The sequence below is a fragment of the Spermophilus citellus genome (genome assembly GCF_964194105.1).
Source record: "Spermophilus citellus genome assembly, chromosome: 17".
NCBI classification, from domain to species: Eukaryota; Metazoa; Chordata; class Mammalia; order Rodentia; family Sciuridae; genus Spermophilus; species Spermophilus citellus.
Window position 1 is genome coordinate 41,753,648 of NC_138199.1, and position 22,328 is coordinate 41,775,975.

Consider the following 22,328-nt stretch of genomic DNA (forward strand, 5'->3'; position numbering starts at 1 on the left):
GTTTTGTTTTTGTACTGGGGATTGAACCTAGGGGCACTTTGTCTTTGAGTCACATTCCCAGCCTTTTTTATTTTTTTGAGACAAAGTCTCACTGAGTTGCTTAGGGCCGAAATTGCTAGGGTTGGCCTTGAATTTGGAATCCTCTTGTGTCAACCTCACAAATTACTGGGACTATAGGTATATACCACTGTGCCTGGCTTGCTGTTTTTTAATTTGACTTGGGTATTTTGTTTTTTGTTTTTGTGCTATGCTGAGGTTTGAACCCAGAGTACATACACTGAGCTACATTTCCAGCCCTTTTTTATATTTATTTTGAGATAAGGTTTTCCTAAATCCTCCTGGCTGGTTTTTAACTTGGTTTTCCTGTCTCAGAAATTTCCAAGTAGCTAGAATTGCAGGTATGCACTACTACACTGGACTTTTTTTTTTTTTTAAATAACAAGTCTTGCTGTGTTTCCCAGACTGTCGTCAAAAATTCTGAGCTGTGATCCTCCTGCCTCAGCCTCCCCAGTAGCTGTAACTGTAGGCATGTGCCACTGTGCCAGGCTAGTGTTCTTTGACTTAAGAACTTAATTTTGAAGTCCACCTCTGCCTTACCAAAAGATTTTAGGTTGCAGGAATAATGTTTCTTCTCTACCTTGTCTTTTACTTCCTGCTAGTGACATAGTCCCATGATACATGATAACTGGAATTGTGGCAGTTGTCTTATTATGAGAGAAGAGGCAAGAATATCACAAGAAAACCAAAAGGCTTAATCCCAGTGGCTTGGGAGTTTGAGGCAGGAGGATTAAAAGTTCAAAGCCAGCCTCAGCAATTTAGTGAGGGACTAAGCAACTTAGTGAGACCCTGTCTCAAAATAAAATCAAAGAGCTGGGGGTGTGGCTTAGTGATTAGGCACTTCAGGGTTCAATCCCTGGTACCATTTTTTTTTAACCTCTTTTCCTTCCTGCAGTATAACAGAAGTATATATCTCCTTTGTTTGTATTTTTTAATATTTGGGTAGAGGGAGAAGAAACTAAAAACAACTATAGTAATTTTCTCTGGGAAGAAAGAAAACACTATCCTAATTCAGTGATTGTAATTTTTTTTTTATTATGTTCTGTGGTACTTACCAGGTATATCTAATAGTGAAGCAAACTTTTTAAATTCAGTTAGAACACACACACACACACACACACACACACAGATTAATATATGTATGGCAGATTTGACAAAAGTGGCTTCTAGGTTTTTCTTTTTCATTTTTTCAATTATGAACATACTAAAAACACTGCAGAGAATTTGAGAAAAGTAGAGAAGTATAAAGGAGAAAGCAGTATGGCAGCATTTATACTTGCGAGTTGCGTGATTATAATGAGCCTCGGCTGCAACTTTGTAGGTGTGAATAAAGTTAGGATGTGTGTATCTATCCTTAATAATACCATTTAATGTCTTTCTTTTTTGATACTAACTAAAGCACTTTAGCTTATTTTATTACACATCAAAATTGCATATATTTGTGGTATGAAATGATGTCATGAATGTTAAAATTTATATTAACATGATTTGTCCCTTTGTCTCTGAAGCGTCATATTCTCGAAAAGATAAAGACCAAAGGAAGCAGCAGGCAATGTGGCGAGTGCCCTCTGATTTAAAGATGTTAAAAAGACTCAAAACTCAAATGGCTGAAGTTCGATATATGAAAACTGATGTAAAGAATACACTTTCAGAAATAAAAACTAGCAGTGCTGCTTCTGGAGATATGCAGACGAACCTTTTTTCTGCTGACCAGGCAGCTCTGGCTGCTTGTGGCATTGAAAACTCTGGCAGATTACAGGATTTGGGAATGGAGCTCCTGGCAAAGTCATCAGTTGCTAGCTGTTACATACGAAATCGTAAGTAAAATGTTCCTTTCTTCATATTATTTGAGAAACTGGAAGACTGATTATTTTCAGGATAATAATATGTAAACTTCTCTCTTCAAATTAATTAAGACAACAAATACATGCAGACTTTTTCTCCCATCCAAAATTGAATTCTCCATATTTTTTATTATATAATAGAGCTAATAGTTCTTGATTTCTTATTCTGTTTACTGATAAGGGACAAAACGTTAATTTCATGGATCTTGCATTCTAGTGACGGGAATAAGACATTAAGCTTTTTTTTTTTTTAAGTTAGGATAATTTGATTTGGTAAGATAATTGGATTGCTGTGAAGGAAACAACAGAGGATTGGGATGGGTATCGTAAATGAGGAATGTGTTACTTTGATTAAGGTAGCCAGAGGAAATATTTGAGGGGGAAACATTTGAATTGAGACCTGAAGGTTTTGAGAGGGTGACAACCACTTAAACATCTGGGGGAAGGAGTTTTCTGGATAAACAGATCAGAAAATGCAAAATTATTGGCACAGGATTCACTTTGCATGTTGAAAGAGTTGAAGACCAATGTGGCTGAATAGGGTGCATAAAACAAGGGAGATTAGTAAGAAATTGAGTCAGAAAGTAGGCGAGATTTAAATAAGGTAGGGTCTTGTAAGACCTCAGTAAGGATTTTGAGTTTTACGTTGATTGGGGATTGAACACAGGGGTCCTTAACCACTTAGCCACATCCTCAGCGCTTTTTATTTGTTGAGATAGGATCTTGCTAAGTTGCTTAGAGTCTCACTAAATTGCTGAGGCTGTCCTTGAATTTGAGATCTTCTTGCTTTAGCTTCTTGGGTTGCTGGATTACAGGTGTGCAAAAAGTACAAAAAGGCAAAAAAAAAAAAATTGAAAAAAATACCCAGTCTCACCTTGTATTCAAGGAATTGGCAGATTTTATCCAACAATGTACTGATATAAGGGGGAAAAAATACTGCTTTTTGGATGGACTTTGGTGAAAGCCCTTTATTAACAAATTTTGCAAATATATCTCCCCGTTGCCATTTTTCCTCCTGGTAATCATAAAGATGTAAAATTTTATTTTATTTGGAAGGCATTTTTAACTCCAGGCATATAAAAGTAAGCCTACTTTCTTGTACTTTTTTTTCTTATTTTACATTTAGGAAATGAGTTCATATATAATTAGTTTTACATATGGTGGTGTCCAAGTTAAATTTGATGATTATTTTTCCCCAAATGAATGGAATATGCGTTCTGAAGAATCCATTCTCTTTTTTTCTTTTGTTTTGTTTTTTTGGTTAGAGGAGTGGGGTTCTTCAGGTACTTGAACCCAGAGATGGTTTACCACTGAACTACATTCCCAGCCTGTTTTATTTTTTATTTTGAGACGGATCTTTTAAGTATCTGAGGCTGACCTTGCTACATTATTTAGGCTGGCCTCTGATTTTTGATCCTCTTTTCTCAGCCTCCTGAGCTTCGGGAATTATAGGCACATGCCACTCTACCTGGCCTAAAGAATCCCTTCTTTATAAACTCATTTTTAAAAAATCAAATTTCCATATTTACACACTTTTATTTTTGAGCTGATTAATAGAGGTTGAACCAAATGAAATTGTCAATGTGCAACTGTTTTTAAACCACAAAAACAGCAATTTGATATTGTTCAGCCTACCATTTATTGTGTCCTTTATTAGACATACATAGGCATGTGCCACCACTCCCGGCTCTGATTTTAATCCAATAATATTTTAACAATTTCCAAGTATTTGGGGATTATACTTTTGTTTCTTCGTTGAGAAACGTATATTTTTTTCTTGTGAGGTCCATGGTTAATGTAAGTTAAGATTCTACACCATAAACAATAAAATAGGAATACTTTTGTTATAGAATTTCAAATAAATTAGTTAGAACTACAAAAGTACCCTGTTTATTTTTGGACAGTATAGACAGAAAAGCTTCCTTGCATGGTAAAATTAAACCTTTCTCTGACTGACTAGGTAGTATATTTTGTGTTATTTGATCATATTCAAAAAATGTTTCTAAATGTCTTGGCAGCCACAAATAAGAAGAATAATTCACCCAAGCCAGCTCGGTCCAGTGTTGCAGGTAGTCTTTCACTTCGAAGAGCAGTGGACTCTGGGGAAAATAGCCGCTCAAAGGGAGATTGTCAGACTTTGTCTGAAGGTAAATTTGGGGAGTTAAGAATATAATTTCATTGGTAGATATCGGTTATTGGAAGTTGATACTAGTATGTAACTTTGGACCTTGAAAGGCACCAAAAATGTTTAGGTGTATTTGAAGCTTTTTGATCTCACCACAGAACAGACCCTTAAGTAAATGTTATCATTTGACTGTATATCCTGAACTCCTTTTATTTAAGCACCTGGCATCAGAAAGACTTGATGTTTTTGTTTAGGAAATCTTGCTACATGTACATTTGAAAACTAATCTAAGAATTTCCATGTTTATTTGCCTTCTTTCTTTTTTGAAGGCTCCCCAGGAAGCTCTCAGTCTGGGAGCAGGCACAATTCTCCTCGAGCCTTGACACATGGCATCATAAGTGATATTCTGCCAAAAACCGAAGACCGGCAGTGTAAAACTTTAGATTCAGATGCAGTTGTGGTTGCAGTTTTCAGTGGCTTACCCACTGTCGAGAAAAGAAGGAAAATGGTCACCTTGGGGTAAGTTAAGTTCTTTCGTTGTTTGGAACTTTAAGTCTGCCTCATAATGAACAAAATTAATTTCTTGGTTAGTTTTTTAATGGGCAAAAAAGTTATTTCATTAAAATCTAACTTTTAAATAATTATAGACCTTGCTGCTGCCATCTCCTTTTTTTTTAATGGGATGAAATAGGACCAGAAGTTCGAGTTAAATATGTTGGAACTTATTTTCACTGAAGTTAGGATAACAGTGATGTATAACCTGAATGAACTCTGGTGAGGGGTCTATGTATATATTTAAATCTATTCCACACCTTTCAAAGACATTTTTGATGGGCTGTATTATGCATCACAGGTATATCTCATGTATAGAACAGAGCACTTCCAGAAATCTTATTTTAACACTGCTTTTCTACTTTAAGCTAAAGTTACTTGAAGCTTTTTTACTTTTTTACTTTTACTTTCTACTTTAAGCTTTTTACTATCCTATGAAAGCATCCTCAAAACTTATAGTTGAAATATCTCCAAAGGATATATGGTAATCAATACCTTTATTTCTCTATGAGGAAACCAAATTTCACATCCCATGTCAGTTAAACTTTGAGATGAGTCATAAATAACCATCTGCTGATCTGTTTCTATATATATTAAATACATTTCTGAATTTAAATGATGGACTAATTCTATCTTGGAGACTTTGAAAAGACTTTTGAGGTGGGCATGTTTCCCCACACCTATAACCCCATTCAACTCAAGAAGCTTACTTCAGTACTGGGATTAAACATAGACACTCTATCACTGAGCCCCATCTCTAGTCCCCCCACCCCCACTTTTTTTTTTTCTTCTTCTTCTCCCTAACCCTTTTTACTTTTTATTTCGAGGCAAGTTCTTGCTGAGTTGCCCAGGGCCTCAAAGTTGTGATTCTCTTGCCTCAGCCTTCTAAATAGCTGGCATTACAGGGTACACCACTGTGCCTGGCTAGCTGGTAGTTTCATTTCTTTTAAGCTCACATTTCAGAAGTAGAAAGGTGTTTACTGGTGTTTTCCCTATTACCTACCTATATATTCCTTTTAGATTAAAGCTGCAACTAGCTTTAATATATTGTTACAGAGGTATTTGTATCTGCTTTTAGTTATCAAGATTAAATGCACATGAACATAGTACCCCCCAAGTTTCCTATACAAATGCCTGCAGCTAACTATAATTCAACTTTTTTAAAAATATTTTTTTAGTTATACATGGATACAATACCTTTGTTTTTTTATTTGTATGTGGTGTTGAGGATCGAACCTAATGCCTTACATGTACGAGGCAAGCGCTCTGTCACTGAGCCACAACCCCAGCCCTATAATTCACCTTTTACAGTGAATTTTATCTGCTGGTTTACATGGGTGCTCTTCAGAATTTTTCCCTCCTTGATTTAGAGTTGTGTAACAAATAGTTTAAATACTAATATTAAGTGATCCAAAATGAAAAGGGGGAAAAAAGTGAAAATTTTCTCATCTTTATCTCCCATCAGCCTAGTTTTCCAATTCCATGCCCACACACATCCCTGCTCTTCTTACTTTGTGTCTTCTCAGTTTTGATGTATATTTGAACAACTGTGACTCAGGTACAACTTTTTTATTACCTTATTTTCTCAGTACTGTCTCTAAACTATTTCCATATTAGTCAGAACATATTATTTAGAACTATTGTTTATATTTGTTTTTAATTGATTATAAATTTACACACAGTTGAAAGAAATAATACAGAGACATTCTGCATAACTTATTCTGTTTTGTCAATAACATTTTGCAGAAGTTTCAGTACAGTATCACAACCAGGAATTTACATTAATACAATTGACCACCTCATAATCTTTCATTGTAAATCATTAATGAAATTTTATAAATAAAATTTGAAGTTTAGTATTCAACATTAGTGCATGTGTCCTATACTCTACTCGTTTGGGAGCTCAATTTCAGGATGAGAAGTAAATATAGATTATTGTTTCAGTTACTAGTTATGTGAAAATATCAAGTTGTTTTCTCCCTTCTTGAGGGCTAATGCTAAAGGAGGTCGCCTGGAAGGAATGCCCATGTCTGATTTGGAAAATAATTCTGAAACTGGGGAATTACAACCTATAATACCTGAAGGAGCTTCAGCTGCCCCTGATGAAGGTAAGGCATAATTAGGCAGAAAGCAGAAATACTGACTCTTTTGGTGGCTGTAGTGGTAACTGTGGTGGTAAGTAGTGGTTGGTTTAGTAAAAATGTTACTGAGATCTATGTGACATTTTTGATCTGAACACAACATTCATTGTACCACTGATTTTGACTTACTAGGACATTAAGCACAGTGGAAGGCAAAATGGATAATTTACTAAATATAAGGATGTAACTGACTAAAAGAGTCATTTACAGGAGGAAAATCTACAGAGTTCGTCTGTTCCATCAATAAATACAATGCCACACATTGAATTTTTGCTAGGTATGCAAGTATGAATTAGATATGTTCACAGTCTTATAAGAAACATGTGCCCTAAAGTAACTAATTAGAATAGTAAGTTTTAAATCTTTGTCTTTTGAAGTCAGTCTTGACTGATGTCTGTAGATTGCTTTGTCTTTTTTAGGGTGGGGTGGGGGATGGGAGTAATTGCTGGGGATTGAACCCAGGACCTATGCATTGTAGGTAAGTTCTCTACCAACTGAGCTACATCCCCCGCCTACTTTGCTTTTCTTATAGAAGCATTCCAAGCTCTAATTATTTTTTAAATATTTTTTAAATTGTAGATTTATTTTATTTATTTATTTTATATATGCTGAGTATCAGACCCAGTACCTCATGTGTGCTAGGCAAGCGCTCTACCACTGAGCCACAACCCTAGCCCCAAGCTTTAATTATTTTTAAAATTCCTTATGTTCATCAGCCTCAACTCTGCCAGCTTATTCTGTCACACATTCTAATGTTTCTTTTGCATGTTCTTCCAAGTTCATTATTCTTAATCTAAAAGTATAGAAGACATTTTGTTATTTTAGGTAACAGAAGGTATGTGAAATAAGGCTATGTGTATTGCCTTTGCTGTGTTTTTGTATGTTATCAGAAAAGAATGTCAGCTTTCTTAATATTTGGCATTGAATTTTTTTCATTTCTCAGTAGAAATGTCACCTTCCCCTTTGCACTCACTTGAATTTCAGTGATTGATGCGTTGTAGCTCAAAGCATATATACAGGTTCCAACTTCTGCATTTAGCTGCCCTGTGAGAGAATTGTAAGTGGTAGAACTCTCAGGTTTTTCAGTTAAAGAACATTAAATGTCCTGGTCTTCCTGTTTTATGTGGTGCTTTTTTCTTTCTTTATTTATTTTTTATTTTTTTGGTACTGGGAATTGAACCCCCAGGGGCGCTTCCCCAGCCCTTTTGAATTTTATTTTGACAAATGTAGAACAAGGTTGCACTGACTTGCTTAGGGCAATGCTAAATTGCTGATGCTGGCCTTGAACTTGTGATTTCTCTTGCCTCAGCCTGGAGAATCTCTGGGATTACAGATATGCGTCATTGCACCCATCTTTGTTTTCCCTCTTAGATGGTGCTCCTGCAATGGACAGCAGTATTTCAGTAGAAGAGATTAAATGGAAAGGATTTGTGAATTGATGTGGTGATTGTTAAAACATTAAGAATATATTATGACTTATTATCTTTATAAAGAACCTGTGGAGATCAGTTGCTTTCCATGTGTTTATACACTGGTTATAAATTGTAGCATATTAAATTCTTTTACAGCATGTACTGGGATTATAAACTAATCTTTTTCATACATCATTTTATGAAATGCTTCTAATTTGCCTGACATTGTATTTGATGCTGATAGTAAAATAGTCCTGAATCTATTATCTAAATCAGAGTTCTTCTATCTCAGCATTATTGACATTTTGGATCTCATAATTCTTTTGTTATAGGAAAGCTATTTTTTGTGTTGTAGGATACTTTAGCAGCTTCTTCAGCTTTTAACCACTAGGTGCCAGTAGTACTTCTGTCCAGTTACAACCCAAACTGTCTAAAGAATTTACCAAGTATTCCTTGGGAGGCAAAATCGTCTTTATTCCAACTAGTTAAACTGAATAACTCAATTAGGGGTGATACTCCTTGAGCATCACTTGCCAGAATGTGCCACAGTTACTAATGAGATCAAGTTGTAATTCTCACACACGCTGGATGCGTGTGGTGGGGGATAGAGCAGGGAGAACAGTGAAAACCACTGGTTAAGTGTTGGAGAGACTAGCTAGTAGTCATTTATAATACAGAATAATGAGTGCTGTGATAAGGGTGTATAGGGAGCTCAAAGAAGAGGTACATTGCAATAATAATAATAAAAGAAGATAACATTTATTAAGTCCTTACTATGCTCCCAAGACTGCTCATGACTTTACCATTATTATCCTATGCTATTCTCAGAATAGCTTTGCATGGTAGTTACTTTTATTATCCTGATTTTACAAGTAAATAAAGTGAAGCCTAGAGGTGCAACTTAAATTGTCCAAAGTCAGAGAATTAGTCATTGAAAGAGGTGAAATTTAAACCTAGAGTCAGTGCTCATAACTTTCACCTCTCTACTGACCTAGTCCCTAGGTACCCTTGGAAAGCTCACCCAAAGGAATAAGTGAAAATTAGCCAAGTGAAGACTACCAAAAATGAGGACAGAGTAGTAGTAGAGGCGAGATCATGAATAAATTATATAATCTTTGCCTTTGTCTTTGGTTCTTAAGCAAGAGGTGATACAATAAAATTGTGGTTAGAAATTTTACTCTGGTTGCAGTATGGAGAATGGATTTTGTAGCTGGGGAGGGGGTGTGTGGAATTAGGGACAGGAAAACTTAAGCTTGTTAAATAATCTAGGTGAGAGACTACTTGAACCTCTTTAATTTCAGCCTCCAACTCATAAACATTATCTTAGCATTTTTTTTGTGTGTAAATAGATAGTTCAAATGGAAAATACAAAGCATTTGACATCAATTTCTTTTTCTTTCTTTCTTTTTTTTTTTTAATTGGGTATTGAACCCATGAGCGTTTTACCCTGAACTACTTCCACAGTCATTCTTTTTGTTCTTTATTTTGAGACAGGGCCTCACTAAATTGCTAAGGCTGGCCTTGAGCTTCCAATTCTTCTGCCTTAGCCTTCCGACTTGCTAGGATTATAGTCATGCACCACTTCCCCTTGGCATCCACTTTATTTCATATTTAAAGTGAATCTACTGCTTATCCAAAAGTAGAGACAGGTATATATAGGCCACATTTAGGATTGTGTTTAGGATGGCTGCATTTAGGATCTGCAGTACATTTTCCAAGTTGGTTTTTTTTTTTAAAGCACCTGATTATTCAAATGGGATTTAGAGCTAAGTGCTTCCTCAATAACACGTTTTATCTTTATTTAAGGAATGTGATAAAAAGCTCTAAGAGCTCAATTAAGAGTTCTTAGAAAGATCTCTGTAAATATGCAAATCAAAAGTGATATAGAACCAATAAAAATACTTTTAATGAAAACAAGTGATACAGAACTATATACCTTTGAAGTTCATTGGTATCTAAATAGCTTGTTTACCACTGGAGCCCCAGGATAGACAATAAGAAAACAACTAACTGATGAGGCTGGAAGAGGGGAGTACAGTAGACAAAAATAGCTTCATGAACAAATCTGCTTTGTTTGTAGAGGAGAGTAGGGCCTTGCTCACTGCTGTGGATATTATTCTGTCATCAGCAGGAGCCCGTTCTCAGGAAACCTTTATTTTTCACACCTAAAGTCTTGGTAGACAGTTGAGTGGGATTTTCTTATATCCATATTTAGGAAAAAAAAAAAAACAAGCTTTTTATTTGTGCCAAGTACATAGAGAAAATGTTCTGTGCCATATCACTGTGGGTTATTCACTTTCTTGAAAAGAAAGCTATCTGAAGAAACTTTAAAGTAAGACATCGTTTTGTTACTGGCTAGGAATTTTGGACTACTAAAATAGTCTCTCAAGTGTCAGTAAAATGTAACACTTTTTCTTAGAAATGACAGCCATAAACAGGCCTTTTCCTTTCTAACTGGGACCATATGGGACAAGCTTGTTTTAGTTATCTTCTATTTAATGTTCTGATACTGAAAAGTCTCCCCCTCCCCAGTTGGTAATCTATAGAATTTTTATAAGTAGGCTAGTTTCTTTCCTGTTCTATGTAAAACTCGAGGCTATAAGTTCCTGCTGCAGTAGCACACATAGCTTTTCTTTAAGTCAGGGGTGTGCAAAACACTTACCCAGAGTAAAAAAGACTTGGCATACCACATAAAAATCTTGCTAGCAGCCTAGCTAAGAGAAATGAGTCACACAAAGTGTGATGGCTTGACTCTTGGGAGGATAACTGTTAGGATAATTTATTATAATATTTTAAACAAAAGTTACCAAAAAGTAAAGCAGCCAACTTAAATGATAATGAAAGCTAACTCTCTTGATTTAGAAAGAACTCTCCCAACAAGGAGTCATGTATAACTGGTGGGGCAGTTTTGGGTTAGCTGCTCAATGTCATCAAGAATTCATGGGGTGTTTTTTCCATCTTTAGCTTTGCCAGTCTCACTTAGCTCCCCTCAGAGTGGCATCCCTGATCGAATCCAGTGACTCATGCATGTTAGGCAAGCGCTGTACCACTGGGCCACAACCCTGGCCCCCCTGCCCTTTTATTCTTAAGAGCACAAAGATTTTTGTTTTTTCTTTGATGGAGATGGAGAGGATTTCAGTCATCTAGTCTTTGTCTTTGAAAGAATTCCCCACGCAAAGACACTTCGCCGGGAGAATTCCAATTTTATTGCAAAAAGCTATGTGCTTATATAGAACTAAAGGGGAGATGGTAGGGCTTAGATAAATGGCAGGCCACCCGTTTATTGGCAAGTTCTTCCAGATATGAGTTCCCGCGCCCAGGCATTAGTTCTCATTGGGGCTAAGGTTCCCCGCCAGCCAGGTTTGAAATTGGCTCCGGCTGGAGAGTTCACAAGGGCGGGAACTTTTCGCGCCACTGCAGAGAAGAAGAAGGTAGGAAGGAGAAGTCCTTAGGCGCCATGTTGGGGTTTTTTCTCTGGGGTACGGCTGCCGTTTATACTTTTCCCAACAGTCTTCTCAGTATTTAAGGGAGAAGTACTCCCCAAACTTGTCTTGAAAACAGAAGAGGACAAATTTCACCAGTAAGGCCACGTGGGACTTCTTCTTTGTTAGAAGTTTTTAAATCACAAACTCTATTTCTTTAATAGTTATTCAAGATTTATTTATTTTCTCTGAATGAGCTTTGATATTTTTGTGTATCAAAGAATTTGTTTATTTTATCACTATTCCTGATTTCCTAAGCATGGTTGTTTATGTTTCCATTATTGTCCTTTAATATCCAGGAAAAAAACTGTAGCTTTTTTTTTTTTTCTTTCCCCCTTGTTGAGAGCCACAGCCGAAGGGGCCCCAGCAAACTTTCAGACTGCCAGCTGATGATTGGCTCACAGCGGCCACAGCAACTTCTATTCTAGCTCATTGGCTCCTCTGCCGTGATGCTCATTGGGCTGTTTCCCTGCCCTTTCAGACTACAGAGCTGCTCATTGGGGGACTTTTTTTGGCTCCTCCCACATGACCCAGCCAATCGGCCTCAAGAGCAGGAGGATTGTGGGAGGTGGAGAGGCTTGTGGTTTTGGGAGAGGCTTGTGGGAAGCCGGTGGTGGCAGTTGGGCTCTGAGGGTTTTTCCTGAGGAGCTGTTTTGTATGGCATGTGTGGTTCTAAAAATAAAGTTAGTTTCTTTTGACAAGTGGCTCCTGATTGTGCCCAGCCAGACTGTGGCACCCCCTTAATGAGTTTGCCTTAGAGGCTTTTCAGTTTTATTAGTATTATTAATTTTATTGATTTTTTTTTAAAGAATGACCATGTTTCACTGTTTGTTTTTTTTTTTTTTCTTTTAATTACTTTGAATTTAATTTGTTCTTTTTCTAGATTTTTGTTTGTTTGGGTTTTTTAAAGTGGTATCTGGGATTATACCAAGGCCTTGTGCATGCTAGGCAAGTTCTCCACTACTAGCTACTACATCGGCTTTTTCTAAAGTTCTTTATGCTGGAAGCTTGAGTCATTAAGTTAACACTGTTTCTTTTTTCCTTTCTTTTGATCCTAAGGATTGAACCCAGAAGTGCTTTACCATTGAGCTACATCCCGAGTCCTTTTTTTTTTTTTTTTTTTTTTTTTTTTTAGAGAGAGAATGAATTTTAATCTTTTATTTTTTAGTTTTCAGTGGGCACAACATCTTCGTTTGTATGTGGTGCCAAGGATTGAACCCAGGCCACACGCATGCCAGGCGAGCATGCTACCGCTTGAGCCACATCTCCAGCCCCGCATCCCCAGTCCTTTAATTTTTTTTTTTTTAAAGAAAGTTCTCAGTAAGTTGCTGAGGGGTCTAGTTAAGTTGCCCAGGTTGGCTTTGAACTTGTCATCCTCCTGTCTAGGCCTCCCTTGTCTCTGGGATTATAGGTGTGTGCTGCAACATTTAATCCTATGAATTCCCCTTAAGAACTGTGATAGGTACCTAGCACTAATTTTAATATTTTTATTTTCATTTAATTCAGAATGTTTTTCATGAATCCTTTAAGTTTTTTTCTGCCGTTTTTCTCTTCATGTCTATTTCTCTTTTGTTGTTTTTGCTATATCATTCTGATCAAGACAATTTGGAGCATTCCTTTTGATCCCTTTTTAAAGTCTTTTCTATACTTATTTTTCTTTTGGTTTCTCATTAATTTCTTCAATTCTGCAAGTTTATTAATCTTTTTTTACTTTTGCCTAAACCATATATTAATAATTTTAGTTTTAATCTTTCATTTCTACAAAACATTTCATTCTAATTATTTGTTTGTTTGTTTGTTACTAGGGATTGAACCCAGAGGCACTTTAACCATTATTGAGTTACATCCTGAAACCTTTTTATTTTTTATTTTGAGAATAGGGGCTCACTAAGTTGGTTGCTGAGGCTAGCCTTAATCTTGGAATCCTCCTGAGTTCTTGGAATTTACTGCAGGTGCCACCAAGCCCAGGTCTTTTAAAAATCTGCCCCTTTAAAGTTAACTAGAATCATGTAGTTTCTTACAGGTTTTTGTTCTACTTAATGAAAAATTTACAGCATTGTCCTTCCATATCTCCTGATTCTTGCTTCAGGTAGATTGTTAGCTTTAAACTTTTAACTTTGGAGCATTCTTTTTCAGACCCCCACCTCTACCCCCCAGAATTCTTATGATCTGTATTGTGGAAGCTTACCTTCAGAGAATGTTTGATGTGTGTCAAGGGTGTTCTTGAGCATTTTTATCTTCCCTTAAAAGTCATCATTAGATAATTCCAACACCTGTGTCATCTCACCTTGGTATTTGCTGATTATCTTTGTTTTTAGTTGATGCTGGGGATTGAACCCAGGGCCTTGTGTTTACGAACCATCAGAGCTTTATATACCCAGCCCACTTATTATCTTGTACTGATTTTTCATATGCTGAGTAATTTTGGATTGTGTCCTGGACTCTGGGGCTTGTTTGAATCTTCCAGTTTGTTGGTGAAATTTTGATTTCACCAATATGCCTATTCCTGTTTACTTCCGAGTCCTTAAATAGCTATGCCATGCATTTCGTCTAGATTTTAGTAATGCATTGAGTGAAATAGACAAGTTGGAATGTACCCACTCCATCTTATCTAGAACCTAACCTCCAGGGAAGATTTTGCTGTATTTAAATAACACTAGCTTCTGAATAATTTTATGTTAATTTCTTAAGATTTTTTACTTCAAGTTTAAATCCAAATCTAGTGGCTAGAGGCTAAGTTTTTAGAGTACATGCTTAGCAATTGCAAGGACCAGGGCTCAAAACTTAGCACCACCAAGAAGTAAAAATAAAAACTCCCCAGCATAAATTGGGTTTGAATTCTAAGTCTTTTGCTCTCTTTGTAGAGCCTACCTTATACAGACTATTTCTTATCTGTTTTTTGAATAAGAATTTTAGTTTCTGCTGGATGCAATAGCATCTGCCTGTATGCTCATTAATTTTGGTTTCTCATTAATTTCTTCAACTCTGCAAGTTCATTAATCTTTTTTTTTTTACTTTTACTGCCCAGCTACTGGGGAGTCTATGAGGGAAGAGGATTATTTGAGGCCAACCTGGGCAACATAACCAGAATTTTATCTCTTTAAGAAAAAAAATTCCAAGCTGGAATTTTAGTCCCAATTGCAACTCCTTTCCTATGGTGAGTAGAGTTTTGGGTCCCACCCTCCTCCCCGCAAAGGAATGTTAAAAATCTTTGCATTGGGGCTGGGGATGTGGCTCAAGTGGTAGCGCGCTCGCCTGGCATGCGTGCGGCCTGGGTTCGATCCTCAGCACCACATACAAAACAAAGATGTTGTGTCCGCCGAAAACTAAAAAATAAAAAATATTAAAAAAAAAAAAATCTTTGCATTGGGCTCTCCAGGATAACTGTAGTATCTGACCCAGTATTATTCTTATCTTGTTTCTCATGCCTGTGAATTTACCTCCTGTGTTTTGAGTTTTATTTTTTGCTACTGGCGATTGAACCCATGGCACTTTACTACTAAGTTATGTCCCAGCCCTCTTTATTTTTATTTTGAGACAGGACTTCTCTAAATTGCTGAGTCTGGCTTTGAAGTTGGATCCTCCAGCCTCAGCCTCCCAAGTTACTGTATTTATAGATGTACACCACTGTGCCTGGCCCCTTTTGTCTTTTAAATGTGACTGTTTGTTAAAATAATGTTCTGTCTGTATTTTATCTAAGTATTTATAAAAATTTGTAGCAGACAAATTTTCAAGTTTTCTGATCACTATCTTGCTAAAATAAATACTTTCTATAGGATTTTTCTTTTAAAGATCAACTGGTTGTGGGTAATTTTCCAAAGAAATTAAAATCTGCTCTTGCATGTTTATTACAGTACTTTTCACAATAGCTAATTATGAATTCAACCTGGGTGCTCATGAATGAATATATAAAAAAAAAAAGTGACATGTATACATAGTATAATATCAGCCATAGAAAAGAATGAAATTCCCTGCCATTTGCAGCAACATGGATGGAACTAGAGGACCTTACATTAAGTGAAATAAATTAGGCATAGACAAATACCACATGATCTTACTTATATGTGGAAAGTAAAAAGTTGATCTCAAAGTAGAGAATAAAATAGAGGTAACCAAAGCTTGAGAAGAATATAGAGAAGGCAGAAGGATGGAGAGAGTGTAGTTAATGGGTAATGGGGTGTAATTGGGCAGGAGGAATAACTTCTAATGTGTTATAGTAGTAGGATAACTATAGTTGACAATAATTACTTAATATTTTAAAGTAGCTAATGAAGAATATTTTTAATGTTCCCAACACAAAGAATGATATGTTTCTATGGTAGTAGATATGCCTGCTACACAGATCTGATCATTACACATTGTATACATGTATTGGAATATCAGTGTACCTTATAAATACATATAATTACTATGTCAATTAAAATATATATGTATTAAATATCCAAAAACTAAGTCAACTGATTCATACAAAAAGAAAACTAGAGGCCCAAATAGGATAGAAACTAACTTATGACTAGAATTACTGGAAATTTCTATATACATATACTATGTATGTTTATAGCATGTGGTTTTTTTGTTTTGTTTTTGTACTGTCGATTGAACCAAGGGGCACCTAACTACTAAGCCACAGCCCCAGCCCTTTTTATATTTTAGAAACAGGGTCTCACTAACTTGCTTAGGGTCTCACTGAGTTGCCGAGATTGGCTTTGAATTTTCAATCCTCTAGCCTCAGCCTCTTGAGCTGCTGGGATTATAGGCCATGTGTTTTATTATGTTTATTAGTATAGAGACTATGTTTACAGTGAATGAGGATTTTAAAAGTTCCTCTTTTTTTCTCTTATGACGTGTTAGAAAAAAAGTGATTTGGAAAAGGTATTCTCAGTATAATTAGTACTGGTTCCGAATAACAACTTTCAAGGACTGTGGTACTCAATTTTAAACTTAGAGAACAAAAGTAACAGCACTGCTCTAAAAAAATTTAAAGAGAATTGAACTTTCTGTGGTTACTTTTTTGGTTTTGCTGGTGTGGTTTCTTCAATTTTTGGCATTTATTGTAAAATTTAGTAGGAATCTCAGCTTAATGGATAAGGAACTTTTCCTCTTTTACTTATAGTGGTTTTTTTCAGAAATATGTTGTCTCCTTCTTTCCTGCCAGGAATTAGTAGCGACAGTGACATTGAATGTGACACTGAGAATGAAGAGCAGGAAGAGCACAGCAGCATGGGCAGATTTAACAACTCTTTCATGGCACAGCCCCCAGATGAAGGTGCAACATATAATGTCATCTTACACAGATTAGTAAAACCATTGGTGATGATGTTTTTTCTTCTGCTGCTATAGCTTCTACTTACTCTGCTTCTTTTCTTTTTGTCTTTTTTTGTTTTGTTTTTATCATTTTTACATTTTTTGGTAAACTATATGGTATTAGAAAAAATTGGAGGGTAATGTTTGGCTTGATTAGATAGATACCTGATGAGTGTCACTTCTTTGATGGAGGAGAGAGACCACAGCCTGCTTTTGTATAGTTTATTTACCTAAGAATGGCTTTAAATTATACAGCGGTGTAAAAACAATGAAACAAAGAAGAATTCTCAACAGAGACCATTTGTGGCTTGTAGAAAATAAATATTTACTATTTGATCCCCTCCCCCGATTTTCTTTTTTTTTTTTTTTTCAAGCCAACTATATGACTTTTTAAATAGCTTTGATTTCTTAGAAATGCATTCAAATTATGGAATCATTCGTTTTTCTTTTAAATCTTTTTAAAAATTAATTTATTTTAATTAGGTATATATGACAACAGAATGTGTTTTGATTCATTGTACACAACTGCAGCTCAACTTTTCATTTCTGTGATTGTATACCATGTAGTGTTGCACCATATGTGCAGTCATAAATGTACCTAGAATCATTCATTTTTTATTCCTTTCTCTCCCCACAAAAACATGTCTTTAGGGGAGAAACACCAAGAGAAACTTGCGTAAATATGTATATTTGTATTTTATAAACTTCAATTTTATGGTAACCTCATATTCTATCATATAGAAGTACAGGTAAAATAATGGAATGTGTATTAGAAAATTATTAAAGTCATCCGGAGACCTTAATAATCAACCTGAGCATTGCTGTGTAAGATTTCCTGAAATGACAACATTGTCAGGCTTATGTGCATTGTTAACTTTGTATCTTACATATTTCCCTAGTGTTCTAGTATCTTTTTTCAATATAGAGCCAAGTATTGAATGATTTGTAAGTTTTAAGGCAATTTCTTCTGCTTCTAAGACAAGCACTCAGATTTTGGGCAAATTATTTTGAGTCCTGGTGGGATTCTCAGTAATGTTTGCATGTGTCATTTAGTTGGCTTTGAAATACATTTTGTTTATAGCACCTTGAGTCTGGAAAGTATACTTCATCATTGTTTCTTGTTTCTTTCTTCAACTGTTCCCACCGGTCCGGTCCGGGAGGACAAAGTGAGGCAGTGCCTTTCATCTTCTAACTGTGGGTGTCTATTACACATTTTGGGTTTTCTCCTTTGTTTTTCCTTTGCATTTGCTTGTATCTGACTCAAATCACATATTCTCTGAAGACAGATTTGTTTACAGCTGAGCACCTCTTTCTTCACTAACACATTTGGTAAGATCATTTAAAGAGTTAGGAAAGAAAATACACTTTGTTGTTATATCTGTTTTTAATTTAAAATTTTTTCTTTTAATTTTTCTTAGATACACACTCCAGTTTTCCTGATGGTGAACAAGCAGACCCTGAAAATCTTCACTTCAGTACTGATGAAAACAGTGGAAGGTAATTGCCAGATCAAGAGAATTGACTTATAAGATACCTTGACCCTGAATCTTGTTGTAGTTGGTGCTCAAATTTGTCATCAACCAGATAGTCAGATTTAGGTCTTTTTTTTTCCATCATCTCTACCTGAAAGAATAATTCAGGAGCTGTTAGAAAGTAGCACAATTTTAGTAAAGAAAGTAGAACATGGGAAAAAATTAATAGTGTGAGCAGAGTTCTTCCTAATGTAATAACTGTGTTGTCCTCAATTAATTTAGAAAATTAGTACATCCACAAAAGGTAGAAGACCAGTTAACTGCCAGAAAATGTACTAGAGGCAGTGCATGCACTCAGTAACCTGTTCATCCTTGGTGCTCTGTCTTTGGCTAAACACCTGTTGTGTTTAAATGACTACCTTTATATTTCAGGTTTTAATCACAGTTTGTTTCATTAGTACCTATAGATTAGTGAATAGAAAAATTACCTATAAATAATTTAGATTCTGTCCTATAGACACTTTTTGTGAATGACTGAAGTAACACTAGACTGGATCTCCTCTTTGGAGTATGTTGACAGACTAAAGTTTATCTTTTCTTTCTTGTTTAAGTGTTGGTACCTGTTTAACGGCACATCTTTCTGTTGTGTGACTTTGCATATGTATTTAAAATGAACTTAGTTAATATGGATTGGTTATGTTCCTCGTCATGTGAAAGATCATTGAAAACTATTTCATTTTTTCTGCCTCATAAAATATAGTGCAACAAATATTTTTAAACTCTATTTTCATTGGATATTGCTTCAGAGTCAATAAATTTAAATATACATACTGCATAGTAGGTTACATCAAAGTGAAGTTGATATCAGATTGCCTTACATACTCATAATTACCCCCAAAATAATTGCCAAACTTTGCCACTGTGCTTCTGAATTTGTGTTTGAGCTGCTATATATTCATGAAAATTACACTGAATTGACCAAGACTGTTGAAAAAGCATGAATAACTATATGTACATGTGAAAGACATCTCATCAGCTTGTTTTACTTAATATTATTCATTTTTCCATATCTAATATCTTGATGAATGCTATGACTTATAGTTTACTTCTTTTCAGAATAGTTTGCACTTTTTGTTAATAAAATTAACTTGAGAAAATGCGGCTCTGCAGTTTATTAAAAGTGGGACCAGATACCTGTTTTTCTATTTCTCTTGCTGGTAGCTGTTTAGTAATGTAGACAAGATCATTTTTTGAACAGGGGTGATGGGCAGCTTCTCTTTTAGTTGTTCCATAATGGTAATAAACCTGGAAGACCAAAAGCTTTTTTCATGGATAGCTTTTAATTTAGATTAGTTAGCTTTTAGTAGGGGAGTCTTTGGAAGATATAATTCTTCTCTTCGTTCCTAGCCACTTTACATACCAACTCTGTTTCCAGTTCTTTCTTTTTTAGACAAGGTGTCTCTGTTGTTTGCCAGGTTGGCCTTGAACTCCTGGGCTCCAACAATCCTCCTTTCTCGGCCTTCCAAGTAGCTGGAACTACAGGTGTGTGCAGTATCCAACTTTGTTCCCAGTTCTTTAATGATGCCAGGAACACTGTTTCCCTATTCATTGATGCAGCATGCCTGCATTGGCCATGCTAGATACTAGGTAGCAGTGAGAATGGGCAGAGGGATAGGAGAAGAATCCCTCACTCTGCTCTGATTGTCCTACCTTCCTGCACCACTGCCCCCGCCCCCTGCCCCCGTACTGGAGCTAAGCCACATTCCCAGTCCTTTTTTATATTTTATTTAGAGACAGGGTGTTATTGCTTAGGGCCTTGCTAAGCTACTCAGGCTGGCTTTGAACTCGAGATCCTTTTGCTGCAGCCTCCTGAGCCTCTGGGATTACAGGTGTGCATGACCATGCCCAGCTTCTGCACCACATAGTGTATCCTAATGGTCTTCACTTTTTTTTTTTTTTTAACTTAACAGCTTTTGCTGAAGGGCATTTCTTTCCACTGTTACCTTGCTTCAGTATTTAGTGTCTTTATCTTAATTCCTAGAAAACCTCTGCTGAATAAGGGTTTTCTCTTAGGCCTAAAGAGGTAAGAGTAATGCTTTTATTGTGCATGTACATATCATTTCTGGACAACTTTGACCACCTGGGTCATTGAATCCTTCAGTAACCTTTGAGATGGATGAGTTGTGTCTTGTCCCCCTTTGGCAGAAGAACCTGAGGTTCCGGGGAGGTCGTATCATGCTCTTAAGGTTCAACACAAGAATGGGATGAACTGTTGCTCTAGTGCTTTTTCCAGTTCATCACACTTAAATTAAGCCCAACATTTTGATAACTAGTAACTAAAAACCTAAAGATTGTCCTATTTTTAAAGTTTATTTTGAGATGTACCTTTTAGTCCAGCTTTTGCTTTTGTTAATGCCTTTGTATAACTGTAGAACAGTGATCCAGCTGGGCTGGGGATATAGTTCCAGTGGTTGAGTATTTGCCTAGTGCGTGAAAGGCCCTTGGGTTCGATCCTCTGTTCGATCCTTTGTTTTGATCTTTGAATTAGGATCCAACACTATGATTATTTCCATAGTTCAGCTTGTTAGTTTTGGTCACTGGAAACTCTCTTAGGTTTTTAATGTCCTTGTGATATGTCCCCTTTGGTCTGCTCTTTTTTTTTTTTTTTTTCCTTACTACTTGAGGAACCCTGGCTCCTTTTCTTAGAGAATGATATTTAGAAACGAAGATGTGGATGCTAATGTGCTTATTGATACTAGGGCTTCACTGCTTCTAGTCCCTCTCAGTGGATAGAATAGGAAATTGTGTGTGTGTGTGTGTGTGTGTGTGTGTGTGTGTGTGTGTGCTGAGTCATGCAGATTCACACATTGATATGTATTACTGGATCTATGTGTATAAATCTTTGGGGGGTTTTGTTTTAAGGGAAACACCACCAGTCCAGCTCCACAGGGCTCATTCTAGACCTCCCTCTTACTTATAATGTGTAACAGTGAGAAGCCTGGCTCTCATTAGCTATAGTACGTTAACTTAATTTTTTAACCCTAATGCACAAGTCAGTTAGTTTTTTTAACATATCCCCTTGGGAGGGGAAAAAAATTACCATCTAGAGTTTGGTGCTTGTTTTTGTGTTTTATTTGGAATAGAAATTTCAGGCTCAGCTCGATCTGGGCTCAAGCAATTCTTCTCAGTCTCCCAAGTAGCTGGAACTGTAATTTATGTGCCACTGCACCTGGTTAGTGTATAGTTCTTTTAGTCTCTCAAGATCATGTCACAATACTCTTGCAAAGTTTTTTAGGTCCTTAGATTCAAAACTACATTGGTTCCTTTCTTTCCTCTTCGCTGTGATTCTGGTTCATTTCTGATACAGTTAGATTCATCATTATAGTCTGCTTTCTTTCCTCCCACACACATCCTGGTTGATTTTTTTAAATTTACATATTTTAAAATTCAATCTTTTTGGTATACAGCTCTGTGGGTTTTGACAAATGTCATGTATCCACCACCAGTGCTACACAGAACATTTTCCATCCACCCTAAAAATTCACTTGTGATAGCCCTTTGTACATATACATCTCCTTCCCAAACTCCTTGTTATCATTGATTTGTTCTCTGTCTTTAATTTTCCCTTTTTCATAGAGTCATATAAATGAAATCATGCAACATGTAGCCTTTTACTTGGTAAAATGCATTTTTTAATCCATAGTGTGTGAATCAGTATTTCTTTCCTTTTTTTATTGCCCAGTAGTAGTCTATTATATAATGGAATTTGGCCACTGAAAGACTTTTAGGTTATTTGCAGTTTGGCTGCTTGTGAACCTTATACACATTTGCATATATATATTTTTATGTAAGTTTAAGTATTCTCTATAATTTTATATGCCTACTGGTGGGAGTTCCAATTGTATTCCCCACACACAAACACTTGGAATTTTTGTTATT

The 22,328-nt window shown here is 36.0% G+C and overlaps 1 protein-coding gene across 9 annotated transcripts in view; it reads left to right on the top strand.

Annotated features, from left to right (window-relative positions):
* Positions 1-22,328, top strand: part of TRIM37 (tripartite motif containing 37) — a 246,306-nt gene that overhangs the window by 99,279 nt on the left and 124,699 nt on the right. For 5 of the 9 annotated variants that reach the window (XM_081270428.1, XM_081270429.1, XM_081270431.1 and 2 more), the window contains exons 19-24: positions 1,566-1,874; positions 3,920-4,048; positions 4,356-4,545; positions 6,568-6,686; positions 16,769-16,879; positions 18,336-18,414. In XM_081270428.1, the coding sequence (XP_081126554.1) occupies positions 1,566-1,874; positions 3,920-4,048; positions 4,356-4,545; positions 6,568-6,686; positions 16,769-16,879; positions 18,336-18,414 (937 nt within the window). Of the gene's footprint in view, positions 1-1,565; positions 1,875-3,919; positions 4,049-4,355; positions 4,546-6,567; positions 6,687-16,768; positions 16,880-18,335; positions 19,540-19,864; positions 19,932-22,328 lie in introns of those variants that run through there. The other 4 variants (XM_081270433.1, XM_081270435.1, XM_081270430.1 and 1 more) reach the window with 3 other exon arrangements.